Source organism: Phoxinus phoxinus (genome assembly GCF_949152265.1).
Source record: "Phoxinus phoxinus genome assembly, chromosome: 15".
Classification (NCBI taxonomy): domain Eukaryota; kingdom Metazoa; phylum Chordata; class Actinopteri; order Cypriniformes; family Leuciscidae; genus Phoxinus; species Phoxinus phoxinus.
In genome coordinates this window covers 16781205-16799128 of record NC_136890.1, presented here as the reverse complement: position 1 = coordinate 16799128, position 17924 = coordinate 16781205, and the positions used below count along the sequence as shown (strand labels likewise).

General features: G+C 39.4%; 1 protein-coding gene across 5 annotated transcripts in view; it reads right to left on the bottom strand.

Moving 5' to 3' along the window:
* The window catches only part of mvb12bb (multivesicular body subunit 12Bb), a 64286-nt gene extending 47519 nt beyond the window's left edge, over positions 1–16767 (bottom strand). For 4 of the 5 annotated variants that reach the window (XM_079637455.1, XM_079637454.1, XM_079637452.1 and 1 more), the window contains exons 1-3: positions 16639–16767; positions 12814–12929; positions 6135–6242 (exon numbers count right to left, since the gene is read on the bottom strand). In XM_079637455.1, the coding sequence (XP_079493581.1) occupies positions 6135–6242; positions 12814–12929; positions 16639–16708 (294 nt within the window). In that variant the 5' untranslated portion in view covers positions 16709–16767. Of the gene's footprint in view, positions 1–6134; positions 6243–12813; positions 12930–13751; positions 13953–16638 lie in introns of those variants that run through there. The other variant, XM_079637453.1, reaches the window with a different exon arrangement.
* Between the last annotated feature and the right edge of the window lie 1157 nt (positions 16768–17924).

Below are 17924 nucleotides of genomic sequence, written 5' to 3'. Positions count from 1 at the left end.
AAGTGTCGAAGGAGGGTTTCCATATGGCTGACTAGCGTTTCTCTCGACTGAGCGAGAATCAGCCAGTCGTCCAGATAGTTCAAGATGCGCATCCCGTGAGGGGTGAAAGTGCCGCGTCTACACATTTTGAAAATGTCCGGGGAGCGAGAGCTAGTCCAAACGGAAGCACCGTGTATTGGTACACCGAGTTCTCGAACGCAAACCTCAGGAATCGCCTGTGACGCTTTACTATCTGGATGTGAAAGTACGCGTCCTTTAAATCCACTGAAGCGAACCAATCCCCAGGGCGAATTTGCGCCAGGATTTGCTTCAGAGTAGTCATCCTGAAGGCGCGCTTGTGAAGCGCTCTGTTGACAGGTCTCAGATCCAGTATGGGGCGGAGACCTCCTCCCTTCTTCGGCACTACAAAATAGCGACTGTAGAAACCGCTCTCCCGCTCGCTCGGAGGAACCGGTTCTATCGCCTTCTTCTCGAGCAAGTTGCACACTTCCTGCCTTAGCACATGAACGTTTTGAGGCAAAGTTAAAGACTGGATTACGCCATGGAAGCGGGGTGGTCTGCGTTTGAACTGAAGTGTGTACCCGTGCCGAATTATATTTAACACCCACGGCGAAATGCCCAGAATAGCTTCCCATACTGCCTGAAAAGGACTAAGCGTGGGCTGATCTAAACCTGCGGTCATCGCCGCTGTATGAGGGCTGGGAATAGACACCTCGCGCTCCCCACGAGGTGCCTTTATAGTTATTGACTGTGACTCTGCGCTGCCCGAAGGCGGGGCGGGTAACACAGTGTGTGGTGCAAGAGGGGAAAAAAGCACTGTTTGTGAAGTGGTAGTTTGTTTTATTGAACAAATTTGTGCACAAGAAACAACATTCACAGCACAATTGCACTTGTCGCTCATTGAACGTTGAGGGACTACGTGCGGTAGCGCACGTCGCTTGGACGCGGGGCCGACCTGACGCTCTCCTCTCCTCTTGCCCAAGCGGAGGACGCTGGGGACGCGGCGACCTTCCTGCCTCGCGGGCTCTGAGCCGTCCTCTTCTTACCCGCTCCGTGCCACTGGCCGCCCGGGCCTTTTCTACGAGCATCCGGCTCGGAGCGGGGTGCTGCTTGCCTTCTGGCCGCCGCTTGAGGTTGACGGCCCGAAGCGGAGGACGAGCGAGAGCGAGGCTGCGGTGGAGGCGGGGGCGCCCTTCGCGGGGTCACATGGCTCATCGCTTTCGCCTTTTTCTGGGTCTCGGAGAAGCGTTCCGTGACTTTTCCGACCGCGTCACCGAATAGCCCTGAAGAGGAGATGGGTGCGTTCAGCAGCGTCTTCCAATCCGCTTCCTGCACGTCCGAGAGGGTGAGCCACAGGTGTCTGTGAAGGACCACCATAAACCCCATCGAACGGCCTATCGCCTGGTCCGAGCGCTTTGTGGCCAGGAGCGCGAGGTCCGTGGCTGAACGAAGATCCCTGATGGCGTCAGCGTCGACAGAGGCGGCGCAATCCAGAGACTTCAGCAGCTTTGCCTGCAGTACTTGAAGGACGGCCATGGCGTGCAGCGCGGATACTGCCTCCCCCGCCGCACCGTAGGCCTTGTTAGCCTGGTGGGCCGTGAATCTGCAGGCTCTGGACGGCAGGCTGCGGTCCGAGCCCAGGGCGGAAGCCGACGGGCAGAGGTGCGCGGTGACTGTCTCCTCGACGGGGGGGATGCGTAGGTAGCCGTGGTCCTCCGCTTCGTCCACGGGGGGAAACATGGCCTGGGTGGAGGTGAGGGTTCGTGCCGATTGCGGGGCCACCCACGACTTTACCACGTGCTCGTGCACGTCCGGAAAGAACGGGGTTCCCCTTTTCGAAGCGGCCTGACGGCGGCTCGATTGGAGGAACCACGTGTCGAGTTTGCTCTTGGAGGGCTCATCCGGAGCTTTCCAAGAGAGGTCCAGTTCCTCGACGGCCTTGGAGAGGATACGAAAAAGCTCGTCCTGCAGGTCCGCCGGGGTCTCGTGCTCCGCAGCCGCCGGCTCCGGTGCGGCCTGCTCTGCACCCCAGTCGTTCTCGGAGGCAGACAGAGACATGGAGTCTTCCTCCTCACTCGCCCCGAAGGACACGAAGTCAGCAACTCCGTGAGGGGGGGCGAAAAACGGGGTCCGGGAAACTCACCGGGGGTCGAACCTTGACTCCGCGGTTGGGGGGGCCCACCAGCGGCTCGTTGGCGGCAGTGGGCCCGATCCCCGCTGCTGCGCGAGCTTCGTCCCGTCTGTCCTTGAGATTCCGAAAGGACATGAGGGGGAAGGGAAGGGACACGGACAGAGCTCGCAGGACCCGCCATCCCTGAGGGCCGACTCGGCATGGGCCAGCCCCATGCACACGATGCAGAACAGGTGCTTGTCCGGGGGCACGATGGGGCCCGAGCACAGGTTGCAGATAGTCGCCATCGGATGCAGAAGACAGTAGAGGTATCTTCGGCGCACCTTCGACGACGGCGAATATCTGTTCTTAAGTTGAAAGTCGTAGTTGAAGTATCAGCTGTCTAGCACACGATTTGAGCGTGAAGAGAGAGATTCTGATGTAATTGACGCTGCACTTGCATTATATCTGCAACGGTGTTTCAGTATTTGCATATTTGCGTCAATTGGCCAGTTTGCTGGCGTTAGCCTATAAGATTTCAGCGGAAGTGAAGGAGGAGAGGAGTTCCCATATACGACATCCGTAATGTCGAAGTTCCGTAGCCTTGATAGGGAAACACGGTTTGGAAAATGGATTCATGATGTACTTGCTTATTATGTCCTTTGATGATCCAATTTAACCATACGAATAAGCAAAAATGACTTCACACTTTTTGTTTCTTTTTTTTATTGCTGAAATAAAAGTGTAGAACTTGTGTGTATATATATACTATATATATATATATATATATATATATATATATATATATATATATATATATATAAATATATATATATATATCACTGATTCTTGAGAGTCGGGACAAAACATGTCCCACATAGAAAAGTCTAACTTATAGCAAAAATTAAGAAATTCATCATGATTGACATACTTACAAAGTTAAATATAAAGGAATTGTATATACCTATCTGATTTTTGGAATAAACTTTTTATCTTTTTGGGGAAAATTAGTTTAAATGTGTGGTCTGTGGTTAGAAGGTCCATGTTATTGCACTTGTCCTCAGCAAGAGGTCACAATATTAACCATCCCAAAAAACTTTAAAAAAGCTCTACAATTGTGAAAACATAAACATCAAATAAAAAATAAGGGGTATAAATATAAAAAACAATGCATGAAGTGAACATCAAACAATATTTTCCATAGAAATCTGCCTATTAAAGTCGTGTCCTCGGTTTCTGTCAACTCCGTCAGATATTTTTATAAAGCTCTTTAAATCAGGAAATAGCATGGTCAGCTATATCCCGAGGACCCCTTTTCATCTCCCTGCCTGTGGTGAATGCAGCACTACCACACATGCTCTGGTACCTTGTACATTTTTTTATATTTTAGACAAACAATGTCAATATTCCTATGGTCACAGCTGCACAATGTCAATACCATCTTTCTGTTAAGATACTTTTTTTTAAACCATAGTGGATTGAATTTAAGCATTTTAGTGAGGTTATTGGGACAGCTAGCAACTGAGGAAAAACTACCTAGCTGCAGTGTACAATACATGTTTTGGCGGAAAATACATGCCCTGACGTCAACTCCGTCAGACGTCAACTCCATCAGGTTCTATGTCTGACGGAGTTGACCTGTAAGATGACGGAGTTGACAAATCCACCAATAACCTCTTAATGTGCGAATATAATATTATTTGTGAATATAGTGAAGGGTTAAACTGTTATTTCAGGGTTTTATTTACACATAAATGCACATACACAGCATGCATTACATTATTTAACCGTACGCATCTGACTTGTAGAGAATGGGCAGGCAGTGGTCTGCTTATTATTGTGTAACGTGTAACTTTGCCTGCACTTTAATATATATATTTATATATGTAGAGACAGAGATAGAGAAATAAGAAGCCAGTGTAGGGCTGGGCGATATGGCCAAAAAACAATTATCACGGCCCCTGGTTTCCCTTATTATTTTTTTGGAAAAACGGTGTAATTTAAAACAGTTTGAAACGGTGTATGTGCAATATGTTTATTATAGTTTGCTTTACAGTAAGTTCAATACTCTAATAACAAGGAGTAGTTTTAGTAGTAGTGTTTAAAGAGCACATCAGTTCACTAATCAGCAATGCACATATTTTTCGTCAACACCGTCAGTTTTTCGTCAACACCGTCAGTTTTTCGTCAACACCGTCAGATCTTCGACGTTTGGATGTATGTTTTTGTTAATTTTTTGGGGAAAAAAATATTCTTTCTTCAGTTTATGTGGTTTTTGTAATAAAGGACCATCTGATCTACATCCTCTTATGTTTTATTTATTTAAGGAATTTGTTTTTACAATATTGAAATTAAAATCAAAGTTTGAAAATGCAAATATTTAGAAATCTGAGGTTTCAGAATAGTGTGAAATCACAACTTAAGTTTATGTATTGTATTTTGTTTACATATCAGAGTAACTAAACACTATTACAATATACTTCCGAACTTTAGATTCTTGTTGGATTGGAAAAATTAAAATTGTTTACTTTTTAGTGTGTCTGACGGAGTTGACACAAATCCAGTTCTGAAGGCAAACATGTAAATTTGTTTAAAATGTGTTTTTATTTAGAACCTGTTCCTTTACATGGTTAAATAGCTAAGACCTTTCTCTGCAGAAACATATAACTATAATTGATATAGTGTGTATTTAAAAAAAAAGTTTTTTAAAACGTGTTTTGTCCCGACTCTCAAGAATCAGTGATATATATATATACATACATTTGCTATTGATGTGGGATACGTGTAACTTCAGGGACAGGTTTGGTGGAATGGGTAGATTTAAGGGTGGGTTAAGGTGTAATTGGGACTACACATTTATAGATGTATTTTATAGATATAGTATATATATATATTAACACTTCCTTGTGGCCCCTGGGCATCTGTCTGAAAACCCTTGCAATAGAGGAAAATATTTAATATTCATATCAAAATACATGTATGTTTATATATAGGCTTAAATTAAAACATTTTTAAATATTCATACATTAATCAGTGAAAGGCATTTTGTGGCAACAGCGTGTATTAAAGGAAAAAGCAGATGCACTGGTGAGATGCAACACTGAATAACAATGACCCACCAAAACAAGCTTATTAGCAACAGCCTATTTTTGTCATCCTCACAAACAACACAAGCAAACCTATCAGCAGGTTAAACCCAATTATGAACACAAGGTGAGTTTATTTCAATAAATACATAATTTTGAGGGATTTCAATCCAAGACAGAGATAAAGTATAGAATGTTTTCTAAAAAGACATGCTATGTGTTGCCTTTGCTTACACAGCAAATGGAGGCACAATAAAGGTAGGACAACTCAACTTTCTATTGTTCACCTTAAATGAAGACCGATAACCTGAACAGCATGACTGGGCCACCTGTTTCACTTTTCGAGACAGATACCTGCACATAAAAAGACGCTCATTCTCAATTTAGCTCAGCTGAATGGGAGGGAAATGTTCAAATAGTTCCAATTCACATAGGAATATTTTAAAATAGGTGCTCTTTTAGCAAGCATATTGGATGGCTGTTTGATGTGTCATATTTCATAAGCAAGAATCCCCATAACCAAAAGTTTGACATTTTTTGGATGCTTTTTCCATCTTTGATGAATGGCTGGGAGGTATTCAAACTGTCTATAGGGACCAGGTTAATTGAGCCAAATGAAATCGTAAACTACTAACGTGGAGAGTTGCGTTTATGAATAATCATAAACCAAAATTCCTTCGGGAGAACTGGAGATCATCAACAAATTTTCAAATGCAACCATGTTGGGACTTCAAACCATTCTAAATGCAGAGAAGTATTTGCATTCGGTTTAGATACTTCACTTTAAAGGACAGAACATATTTTGAAGGAATTTGTGATCAAAGATCCGCGCAGAACCTTAATGAGGGATGGACTGAAGCGAACGGAGCAAACACACTTTATGACGGCGTGTGAAGAAAAACTTGCAATGATGCTAAAACTTACACGTTTTCACTTACATTTTTGGATGTGGCAGCTCGGGTGAAGCAGAGATAGCGTGTGACCTTGGATTTGAATATGCTGTCCTTCCACAGGTTGGCGTCGAAGCCATCTGTTGTTTGTGCAACCTACGTGAAAAGAAAAAAATACAAAGAGAGGATAATGCATTGAGGTGAGATAGAATTAATGTATGGACGATGTGCATATTTCCTTTTTTTGCCCTGCTATGCGCCTACTTGGCTTAATTAAGGCTTGCTAGAGCTCTCACTCCATCTCATTAGAGCCCTACGCAAGAATCCTGAGCCTCCTAAAAAGGGTAAAAATACCATCGACCCCCCATGGGACAACAAGGATGAGACAAGACCTCACAAAGAAGGCCTTTGAACAAGCTAAATGAGACTTCATTGTGCTCTGCAGAGATCAAGCAGCTGCCTTTCTGAAATACAGTAATATAATGGTCATGATTTAGGAATTTGCCAAAGGATGTTGAATTAGAACTGCAATGACAGGAAGTGGAATTTACTAAATTGCAATTCAATGAAATTCAACAATTACAAGAAGACACAAGTTAATGTGTCCAACAAAATGTTTGTGACAAAATTGTGATACATGGAATCACATGTAATTTGTATTACTTTTATTGGTCTATAATCAACATAGCCATCAAAACCACAAAATGCCCACTATATATATTATAATAGCATATATATATATATATATATATATATATATATATATATATATATATATATATATATATATATATATATATATAATGCATTTTTTAAATCATTAAAATAAAAAATATAAAAAATAATCAATATAATAGAATGCATAATTTATATTAAAACTTATAATGAGTATATAAATTAAATCAAATTTATATAGATGGCATTTCAAGTATTAATTATCATAATTAACATTATTTTATAATTAATACTTATTAATATAAGTATTAATTATAATAATTATTATTAATTAATACTTATTAGTTATTAATACTGATCAATTAAATGTATATTTAAAAAAAATACACTTACAACAACTATACGAGTTATTTCAAATTCGAATTTAAGAAAGTACAATTCCTCATCCAGTTTGCTACCTTAATTCAATTTTAAAGTGAACTAAAGTGATCTTATGTGAAGTCTTGACAGGCATACATAATGCTCTCAGAAAAGCTGACAGGAAAACAGACAGACTGGTGGACAGAGACAGCAAGAGTGTGGTGGGGCTACAGCATCCGCAGACGTTGGCTAGGACCAAAGCTCTCAGGAGGAGTCTATACATCAACCACAATATCCCCCTCTCCTTCCCGTCTCCCTCCCCCCTTTACAAGACAACCCGTCCTGGACACTTTTTCCAGGTCAGTGCCCCGCTCCTCCTGACAGCGTAAACAAAGAGCTGGAGCTGTGAAGCCCAAAGTCAAACAGGGAGGAACCAGGCACCAAAGGAGTCAGTATGCCACCGTGCAGCCGGGGCAGGCAACGCAGCCTGAATGTGGAAACAGTTGCCAAGCATTGGGACTAGTAGAGGGAGGGGAGACATCTCTACTTCTCAGGAAAAAGAAAAGAAAAAAAAAAATCAAACACAATTGAAAGACACTTAAATATAAGTATTCTGTGTCTTGGGGTTTGTTGTCTGCTGATGTATAGTTGCGTCTGTTTAGAGGTTGTTGATTAAGTTCATGAGCCTAGCTAAAACTAACTACAATTTTTGTTCATATTTAGTTGTCTAAAGTTAGTTAATAAATAAACAGATTTGTTTGAAGAAAAAAAAAAGTGAACAATGTGCGTTTAGTTTAAAAGTCAAATTTCAGAACACTTGTTAAAACTAGCTCTTAAAGGGCACCTATTATGCATAATTCACTTTTACATGGTGTTTGCACATAAAAGTGCGTTGGCAGTGTGTGTACACAACCACCCTATAATGATAAAAATCCACCCAGTGATTTTTTTTAAAAATCCCCATAAATCATAAGCAGTGTCTCAGAACAAGCCGTTTTCAGATTCTGGGCAATGTGACGTACTTTTGCGCAAGCCCCGCAAATGACTTAATGTGACCCCAATGCGACCCTAAATCTACCCAAATGCGTTTATATTCGCGCGAATCATACACCAGACTGCTTTTTGAATGACGGTCAGTACAAAGCAGGCTTTGCTAAAAAGTTGTTTCTCGAGGATGGATCTGTACCAACTGGATCTGTTTGTGATCCAGCTTCCAGTCTCCGGAGTGATACTGGTCACGGCAGTAATAAAAGGGACTTTATTACAGTTCATCAGAGTTGTTTTACGGATATAAAGTTTAACAGTTTATTAAGCACCCACTGAAAAGGTCTGTATGTTTACTATTAGTTGTAACGAGTGTTTTTATGTTGTTCGCTGTGTATGTTGATGATAATGCAAGGGAGAGAGAGAGTTTATGAATAAGACTTTAATGCGCACTACTTATACTGTGTTTATTCAGCTCTTACAGTGATATTCTGGAATAAAACAAATGCTTCACCTTTTTTGAGAAGTACAATAAACTCATCAGTAAAGTTCAAAGGTTCAAACTGAACACTGCTGACGTTACTGAGAGTTTCTCTTCTGATATTTTCATTCCGTGAGATGAGATTGTCCTGACTGAAGCGCAAGCTCTTGAAGCTCCGCCCTCTGGGCCGGGAGCAGCAGCTCATTTGCATTTAAAGGGACACACAAAAACTAGCTACTGAAAAATCAGCTTTTGTTTATAGTTGGTTGTAAAAAAAAAGAAAAAAAGGTTAAGTTTGTTTTTGCGAACAAAGCGAGACAAATGAGTGCTGTTTGAAGCTGTTGATAATCAGAGTACAACGTATTCAAAGTTCAGAACACTTTTTAAAACTAGCAGCTAAAAACAAACAAACCGTTTAAGTTTCTTTTATCTTTGGTTGCATAACATTTTTTAAATAAATAAACATGTTCGTTGTGCAAACAAAGTGAGATGCATTGACAGAAGCTGATAATTTCAAATGTTAATAAAATACATAAATAAATAAATGACAGCTGATATTTCGAGTTTAAGAAAACTAGCTGCTAAACGTCAAATCTTTCAATTTGCATATATATTTTGTTGTGTAAAGGTTGTTAATAAATAAATGTGTTTGTTTGTGCGAACAAAGTGAAACAGTTGCATCCTGCTGCGTGTGATGGAGGGAAAGGCCAAGCGGAACAGGGCCTCTGAGAACACGTTGATGCCATGTGGCGTACACCGGATCCTCAGCGCCAGTGGGCAGAACCCCAGCACCATGCCAACCCACAGACAACCCGCCAGAGACGGCAACAGTTGGGGACTGGTGGGTGGGGCGGGAAGTGTGAGAGAGAGAAGAAAGAAAACGGAGGGAGAAGAGGAAAGCAGAGAGGAAGAACTCTAGCTGCCCGTAAGCTTAACGCGGTGTTGTTTTATACAGTGTTTGCTTTGTGCTTTGTTTTATTCACAAAACTTCCCCTCGCTCTTTCCGCCCTGGTTCTTTTCTCAGTCTTTTTGAGGCACACCCACATACACAACAGATACACGCACACACACAAAACATTTTCCTAGAGGCCATTGATACCGTTGTCCCAGTTTCCCCTCTCAGCGCTCTGGGATTGCTGAGAGTTGCAGAAGCGCTGGAGAACCAGCCACCCTTGTGTCAGTGCCATCTGAGTCCTAAACAAACACAGGGCACTGGTGCCAAGCTCTGTTGGAGGCCTCATCTGAAAGAGTTGTTAAAATCTATCCTCAGGATATAGGCCGAAGGATTCACGGCTCAGAGCCAGCCAGAGGAAGAGCCGAAAAAACCAAGGCAAACCATGTCAATAAATAATGTTTGTGGCTTCAGGGAAGGGAAGTGAATAAAACCATTTTTACTTTTAATTTTTAGTACATTTTTACTTTTAATTTTTAGTAAAGCTGTCATTTTATACTGTATAATAAGGCTCTAGCAAGTTGAAAATCCAAATGCAGATTTATTTATGAATAAACATCCAGCACAACATGAAAAGATATTAACCACAAAAAATTACTTACCAATTAATACCTGACAAAACAGAACAAAGCCTGATATAGGATAAGAGAAACCTGAGGGCTTGAATAAACTGAAGCTAAATGGCAAACAAACTAGATGGCATGACAAACAAATGATAACCAGTCACAGATAACAACTAAACTGATAAACTAGACTTAACCAAACAAATGAATCTGTGACAATACTTGGCTGCATTTAAATCCACTTTTAGGCATTTTCTTACAAACTTCCCTAAGCTGTTCCCCTCAGGGGAATCCCCACCGCCATTTTGAAGTGCATTCAACTTCGTCAAGTGGGCAAGTGAAGTTTATTTGGACAGACCCTTGACCCCTCGATTTTTACAGAGGGAGCGAGTCTACTCGTGTACACTTCAGGCAGACCACAATGCAACATGATTGTGACATCACAGCAGAACGCGCTTAATTTAGTCCCACCCCATACTAATCTTGTGTATGATATTAGTTGTTTTGTCATTTAACTGCATAATACTTGTAGCTACCTTAACTCTATCCCTGCCATTGAAGGAACTTTCCATAATTTATGAGACAACGCTTCACTGTCTTCACTGTTATACGGTAGGAGGCACTAGTATGCATCTTCTGAAAGAGAGAAGAAGCAGAAACAATGTAGCATATGTAAGCAGATGCAAATAAGGTGATCATCAACATTAAACAGCATATAAATGACGAGCTATAGGACTGTGAAGCTTTGGGGTGTTGATGGACTTGATCTACGGCATCTATGTTTTGAATATCGTTCTGAATCCCATCCAGACATTGTCTTTGAAAAAACATAATTTTTTTTTCAAAATCATCAGCTTTTTGCTGAAAATTTTGCTTTTTTTTATGAAACTTAGCCATATTCAGGTGTTAATAAAAAAAGAATCCATGAAGCTAGAATAAAACTTTTTAAAGCAGAGGCTCTTTCTTTTCTTTTGATATACTGTATGTTCAGCTATTCATACAACAAAAGATTATGGGGGCCATGAACATTTTGTGAATATCAAAAATGCTGTTACCTGCTGGCAACTCTTTAAAAAAACCTGGCAAGGAAAGAGTTAAGCTGATTGTTATAGTTTATTGTATTGTTATTTTCGTTTATGTCATTTTTTCATATTTTATTATCCAACAGCCCAAACATACATCCAGGCCTACAGAATGGTGCATAAAACACATAACAAAAAAAAAAAAAAACGAAATAATAAATCAGCTCCATTGTGGATTTGAAGTGCATCTTTACATACCTAAATTAAGGTTGCTCTGTGCCTGCTCAAAACTCTGTGTAAAGACACAATGCAGCATAAAAGCCAGACTAAATGATGTCTGCTCTGACCCACTTAAGCCCCTTGTATAACAATGTGCATGCAGTTAAAATTGCTGTGTAAATGCAGTTATGCCACCTCTGAGCAGAATTAAACTGTCTGTGTAAAGACACTCAAGATTGGCACTACTGAAGTGCTTCTGTGCTGCCTTTGCAATGCAAATTTGACATTGTGGCAAAGAGAGCAAACATTGTAAGGGTTCCGCCAGTAGTGGGCAAAGTAAGCAATGATGTACATCAGAGTGAACAAGACAGAGGGAAGGTAGCGAGGGAAGGGCATAAAAATTGGACTTAATTTAAATTTTCCAGCCCAGACCACACCTGAACACACACAAAAAAAAAACTAGGAAACCAAACTTCACAATACAAGACAACCAAACTTCAATATAAAATACATGTCACTAGTTTGTGTACTAACCCTAAACGTAAAGACCAAAACAAAAATTTAAAAAAATTATATATATAGTAGTTATTTTGTAGTTAAAAAATATTATTGTGGCGAGCAGGACGAGGTCGAGGGACGTGAGAGAGAGATACGAGACCGGTGCAGGTGTCGCTCATCAGTAATCACGCCACCGCTCTCGCGCCGCTTTCTCACGTCCCTCGACCTCGTCCTGCTCGCCACAATTATGTCTCTACTTATTTTTGTTATAATTTAATTTTATAATGTAAAAAAAGTAAAAATGCTACAGTAAAAAAACTTAATTGGACAATAAGTTTTACTGCAAAATACTATCAAATGTAATGGAAGTACAAAAAATATGGATTATCGTTCAATTTACTGTGAAGATTTATATAATTTTTTATTTATTTACCTTTATTTTACCAGGAAATAATCCCATTGAGATTCAGAATCTCTTTTTCAAGGGAGTCCTGGCCAAGACAGCAGTAAATGTTAACAAGACAATTAAATATACTTTAATAGTACAGTATTGATAAAATAAGTAAAAGATGGTGCTATTTAAAATATACAGTAAAAACAAATAGTAAAAAGACATTCCCAGATGTCCCTACATGGCAGATTACATTTGATTATATTTTATTTAAATAATTACATTTCTTATTATTTTCAGTTATGTTATTGGATTTGAATAGAAGCTTTCTGCCACTGAATAAAAAATAAAAAAGGTAATTGCAACTTTTTATCTTGCAATTCTGACTTTAAAAATTGCTAAGTTAGAATTGCGACATCTAAACTCTCAATTGCAAGAAAAAAGTCAGAATTGATTTCAGAAGTGGTTTATCGTGAAACCGGTAATCGTCCCATCCCTATGAATGACCGTTTATTATATTCCTATTTATATATTGTAAGGTCCAAATCACATACTGTATATTTTTAGCAACTGCAAACTCACGATATAGTAGTCTGCTGGAGGTTCTTTCTTGGATGCCAGCACACCAATATCAGAGATGGCTTCAGGCTGTAGCTCTGTTTTAGCACCAGAGATTTCCGGAAGATCTGCCATGCTTGCTGTGAGAGAGAAACAAAAAGTAAAAAAAAAAAACACATACTCTTACAATAGTTTATTTTTATTGCAAAACTAAACTTCCCACACATCCCACTAACACACAGTGCTGGGTATAAATAAAGACTAAAATACAGAAAGACTGCAAAACACTTCAGAGCTGTTGACAAGGTTAAAAGTTACAATGTCGGTATAGTATATGTAGCCTAAATTAACAATGTTTGCTTGTTCTCTGAGTTACATGGACCAAAATATTTAAGTTTATTTGCAAAAAGTCCGCTGGATGATGCAAAACGTGTCATCTGGCAGACTTTTGACAGCTTCGGGCTTTCGTGAAAACTACAGATTATGCTTCCATATTTTTGTATCCCCACCGATGGACAGTAGGATCGGCAGAGGGTTATTAACAGAGCAGTGTAAGGGTATACTTATCATTTATTAATTTTTTTATCGTACTATCTCTACTCTTTAAACAGAATTATGTTAAAAATGGAACACTATGGCAATAGATTTCATACAAGTACGCAACGTCGTTTTGCTTCGGGGGGTTGGGCGTAACTGACAGAATGGCCTCCATTTCACCTAAAACACTGCGTTCCTGGTCATCCAGTTTAAAATGTTGACTATAAACTATTTTCCAACGCGGCGTTCTCTCCATATTTATGATTCTTTGCAGGCTTTAGGCACTGCCTATAGCGCGTTGCATACTTCGAAACCGGAAATAACTAACGCCCGACCGCTAAACGTTTACTCTTTGAATTTTTGCACCTGGGAACAATAAAAGTCGACACCATTATGAGTAAAAGTTTGCTAAGACTATTTCCTACTGGTAAGCGTATCCATAGCAGACTGGTGGGAGTGGTCTTGGATGGCAACATGCCCTTTGCATTATGGTTGTTAAAGTTTTCATGCCAATTTGGCAAAAGGGAACACAACACAACAGCATTTGTTCTATCATCTAGTCTGCACTGGTTTCATTTTTTTCCCTCCTTTCTAATGTAAAGAGTACCCATTTAAGCATGTCATTTTATTTTGATATTAAAACAATCTATAAATATTAGACTCTTTTTGTATGCCCAAGCCTTCCTGCTTGACGTAACTATGGCAATCAGTGCACAATTTCTCAAGTGCTTTCCAGTATTTATAGGTTTGGCAGACAAAAACACAAGAACACAGACCCACACACATATGCACAGGTGGAAACAAAGACAAAGCAAGAGATATAAATATATAAATATATCAAAATAAACTCTCTGATGAAGGCTTTTTAGTACCGGACTGAACTCTCTGTGTCAGCAAGCTGAATGATAGTCATTGTGCTGATTGCTAGGCGTATGAGTCTCCTAAAACCAGAGAAAACAATCATGCAGCAGGTCTCGTTTGTACACTAAATAAGCAGAGCAGACACAGACAATAATACTGCTGAGGGCCCAATTAGCAGGGTAATTAATTACCGCAAACCTTTTTTCCCCTGTAATGAGCTCCAGATATATGGAGTGGGCTGACATTATGTTCTGAACTGTTTCAGATGAAATGGTTTTAGTGGCAGTTGTTTATAAAGATGAGGGATCTTCATTCTCGCATTAAAGAGTGGGAGTAAACTTTTCACTGCGTAAATGCCACCAGCAAATCTCTGGAAATGAGGTGGCGCTTGCAATAGTTATGGCCACTTCCCTATTCGGTGTTGTCTTGTACATTGATTGAGATCTTAAAGCATTACAGAATGCTGTTTGAAATTGTTTCTTTTGGATATGCAAAAGCATTAGGATATTTAATACATTATATATAGTGTGAATTTACTAAGAATTAATTGTGTCCGCTGCCGCTGATAATTTTATTTGTTTTACAAATCAGGTAAGTGCAAATGCATCCACAAAATAAGATGACCTAAAACATTTTTTAAATGGCAGAAATGTTCTTGTCTGTGCTAATTTACATAGAAAGGACATGTTTGCCCCCCCCCAAAAAAAATACGAAGGGTTTTTTGTGTTCAAATTCCACACACAAACATGGCGCAACTGTCTTAACTCATCTCTAAGACTAAGAACTGAATAGATAAATGTTGTGGTACACCTTTAAGGCTTTGAATGATAATAGGCCTACGTTAATACCCAGTGGACCCAACATAAATGACCTGAGATGGAGTAGCAATACAAACATAATTAGGCTCCACCAAGTGAAGTCTCTCTAAACAACAAGCCATGGCGATCAGATATTTTCAAGGAAATCTAGATCAATCGTTGTCTATTTTTGTCCCAAGATGCTTCAGCCTAATGTGTACGCATGGATCACCAAGGATTAGTGTACTAGCCTATGTGGAGGGTCCTTTGCCCTTTTATTAAATTACGTTTAAAGCAACCTACTGGAGTAAATGACACAGTTATTGCATTCAATCTAAATGTTTACCGAATTTATTGCAATTATAGTTATTAAATCTACAGGATTTACTGAGGCAGTGGAGGGTCTGTGTATAAAAAAGTCAGTCGGAGGGACTTATTAAGGAGAACCGAGGACGGCAAATTAGCTTATGGAGGGAGAATGATTTCTTTCTTGTGTTAATTTGTACACTAATCAATGCAGCCTTTTCCTAACTGTGCTGGGCTATTTGATTGTAGAGCAACTTTAATTGAAAAATGGAGGCCAGGCTGTCGAGACTAAGGGCGACTTTCTGTGGCACTAATGATGCACACTCATCTTATAGTGTCTTTATGTTAAAGATCAAAGAAGACATTGGAGCGGATCCCGCTTTGCAACAGATGAAGGGGAATTAGTGAAAGCAACAAACCACATATTTGAGAACGCCATGCCACTGCCTGTCATAAAACAGAATGAACAACGGCCATCGCTAAATCTACCTACTCATGAACATATCTTACATAAATTATTAAGATAGGATGAATAACCACTTCACACTATTTACCTGACAGCATTATTACTGAAGCATTAGCAACCAAAATGTACTTTTGAGTCAAAAACAGTTGATGTATTTTACACAGAGTTGTCAGTTATGAATAAAAATTACTGTTTTGTTACAATTCCAGTTTGCCTGTCTGAAAAAGGATGTTTTTATCAAAACTCCAAAAAGGATGAATGTAAAACATGTCATAGACAGGCCTAAATCTACCATATTTCGTCCATATTCTATTTAAAAACTAACTATATGTAGCCTAAATCATTAATGCATCTAGAATACTGTATCACAGAAATCCTAATCAAAATAATACGGCACATATTAAACATGTCAGTGGTCAGGTCACATTTGTGACTATTGAGAGAAGAGATTTGCTGACTCATATTATAATTGAGCAACTGAATCAATTTCATCCTCATTGGCTATCCAAAAACTAGAATAGATGTGCTCACTTCGCGGAAAAAAAAGAAAGAAAAGAAAAAGGCCATTAGCTAACGAAATGGGCTAACATACATAGGCCTACTACTGTTAGCCTACTAAAGCAGGAATATTATAATAATATTTTGATATTAACAAATATTATACGTTTTCAAAGATGTTCGTCAATATGAGTCAGCCTATAAAATGTTGAACAGAGTTATAAACAGTTTCAAAATAAGTAAAACTATTCATTCAGCGTTTTCACTGTCACAGTGTAACTGTCAACACAAGTTAGCCTATTTAAAGATTAGTTGCGTCTTTTTATCCGCACGCGATTTAAGCGAGCTGAAGGATTAATCTGTGAATTCGTACATGTTGCTTACCTGAGGGAAACAAATACAGATGCGAATATGCTATACTGAGATTGTCCTTTTCACTTCCGCGATTAGTCATCGATGTGACAAATGATTAACTAGGTCTGTGGATGCAAAGATCAAGAGTGACACCTGTTGTAGCATATTTTTCTTATCTACAAACTTCTTTAAATTAATCTAACCTCCTCGGTCCCGAGATGGAAACTTACAATGTTTTTGTGTGTGTTAAATAAAAGTTACATTTTTATTGTGAGGCTATTTTATACTATGATATGCATATTACACACATTGCATGTTAACTTAATTAGCCTACAGTAGGACTAGCAATAGAAATAAGATGATACAGGAAACAATTTTCAGAATTATTATTTTTATTATTTTATCTGATAAACCTCTTCATTAGGCCTACAGATATTACACATTATGTGTGTTTGCTTGCTTTAGTCTTTCAACACCGTTCATTTCATACCAGAACAATATCAGACTTAATGTGCAGATTTAACACACACACACACACACACACACACACACACACACACACACACACACACACACACTGATATGGATGGGTGAGAGAGAGAGAGAGAGAGAGAGAGAGAGAGAGAGAGAGAGAGAGAGAGAGAGAGAGAGAGAGAGAGAGAGAGAGAGAGAGAGAGAGAGAGAGAGAGAGAGAGAGAGAGAGAGAGAGAGAGACCTTTTATATCGGGGGACTTTCAAAAGGTGTAAAGGTTTTTGTACTGTATATTTCATCCCTAACCCTACCCGTAAACACAACCCTCACAGAGAACATTCATCAATTTCATATTTAAAAAATTAAATAAATAAATATTTTGTATGATTTATAAGCTGTTTTACTTATGGGGACCAAAAATGACATTTCAACACTAATCGTTAAAAATAACATTGTTCCTCAGAAAACACTGTTCAATTAAAACACACAAATCAAATTCTATGTTTTCATTCAATAAATGTAGGTAAGAAACTATTACGTTCCAGAAAATAAAGATTCCACAATATCATCCTTGCATAGTAGAAGATGAATAATCTGTGTAGATGTGGAGGGAGGCTCGTATACCCTCGTGAAGCACAGCGAGGTGGAACAGATTACGCCACAGCCAATTGCGTGGCATAAGAATACATCAGTCTGCATCGTCTAATGGCAGTCGCACACTGGCGTAATCCTGATGGATTTGACTCTGTCATTCCCTTGAAATAAGTTCCCGAGAAGCGAAAGAACACAGAAACAACAGCAAAAAAGCATCTGTTATCAACCCAGTGTTCTGCTGGAGCTAATA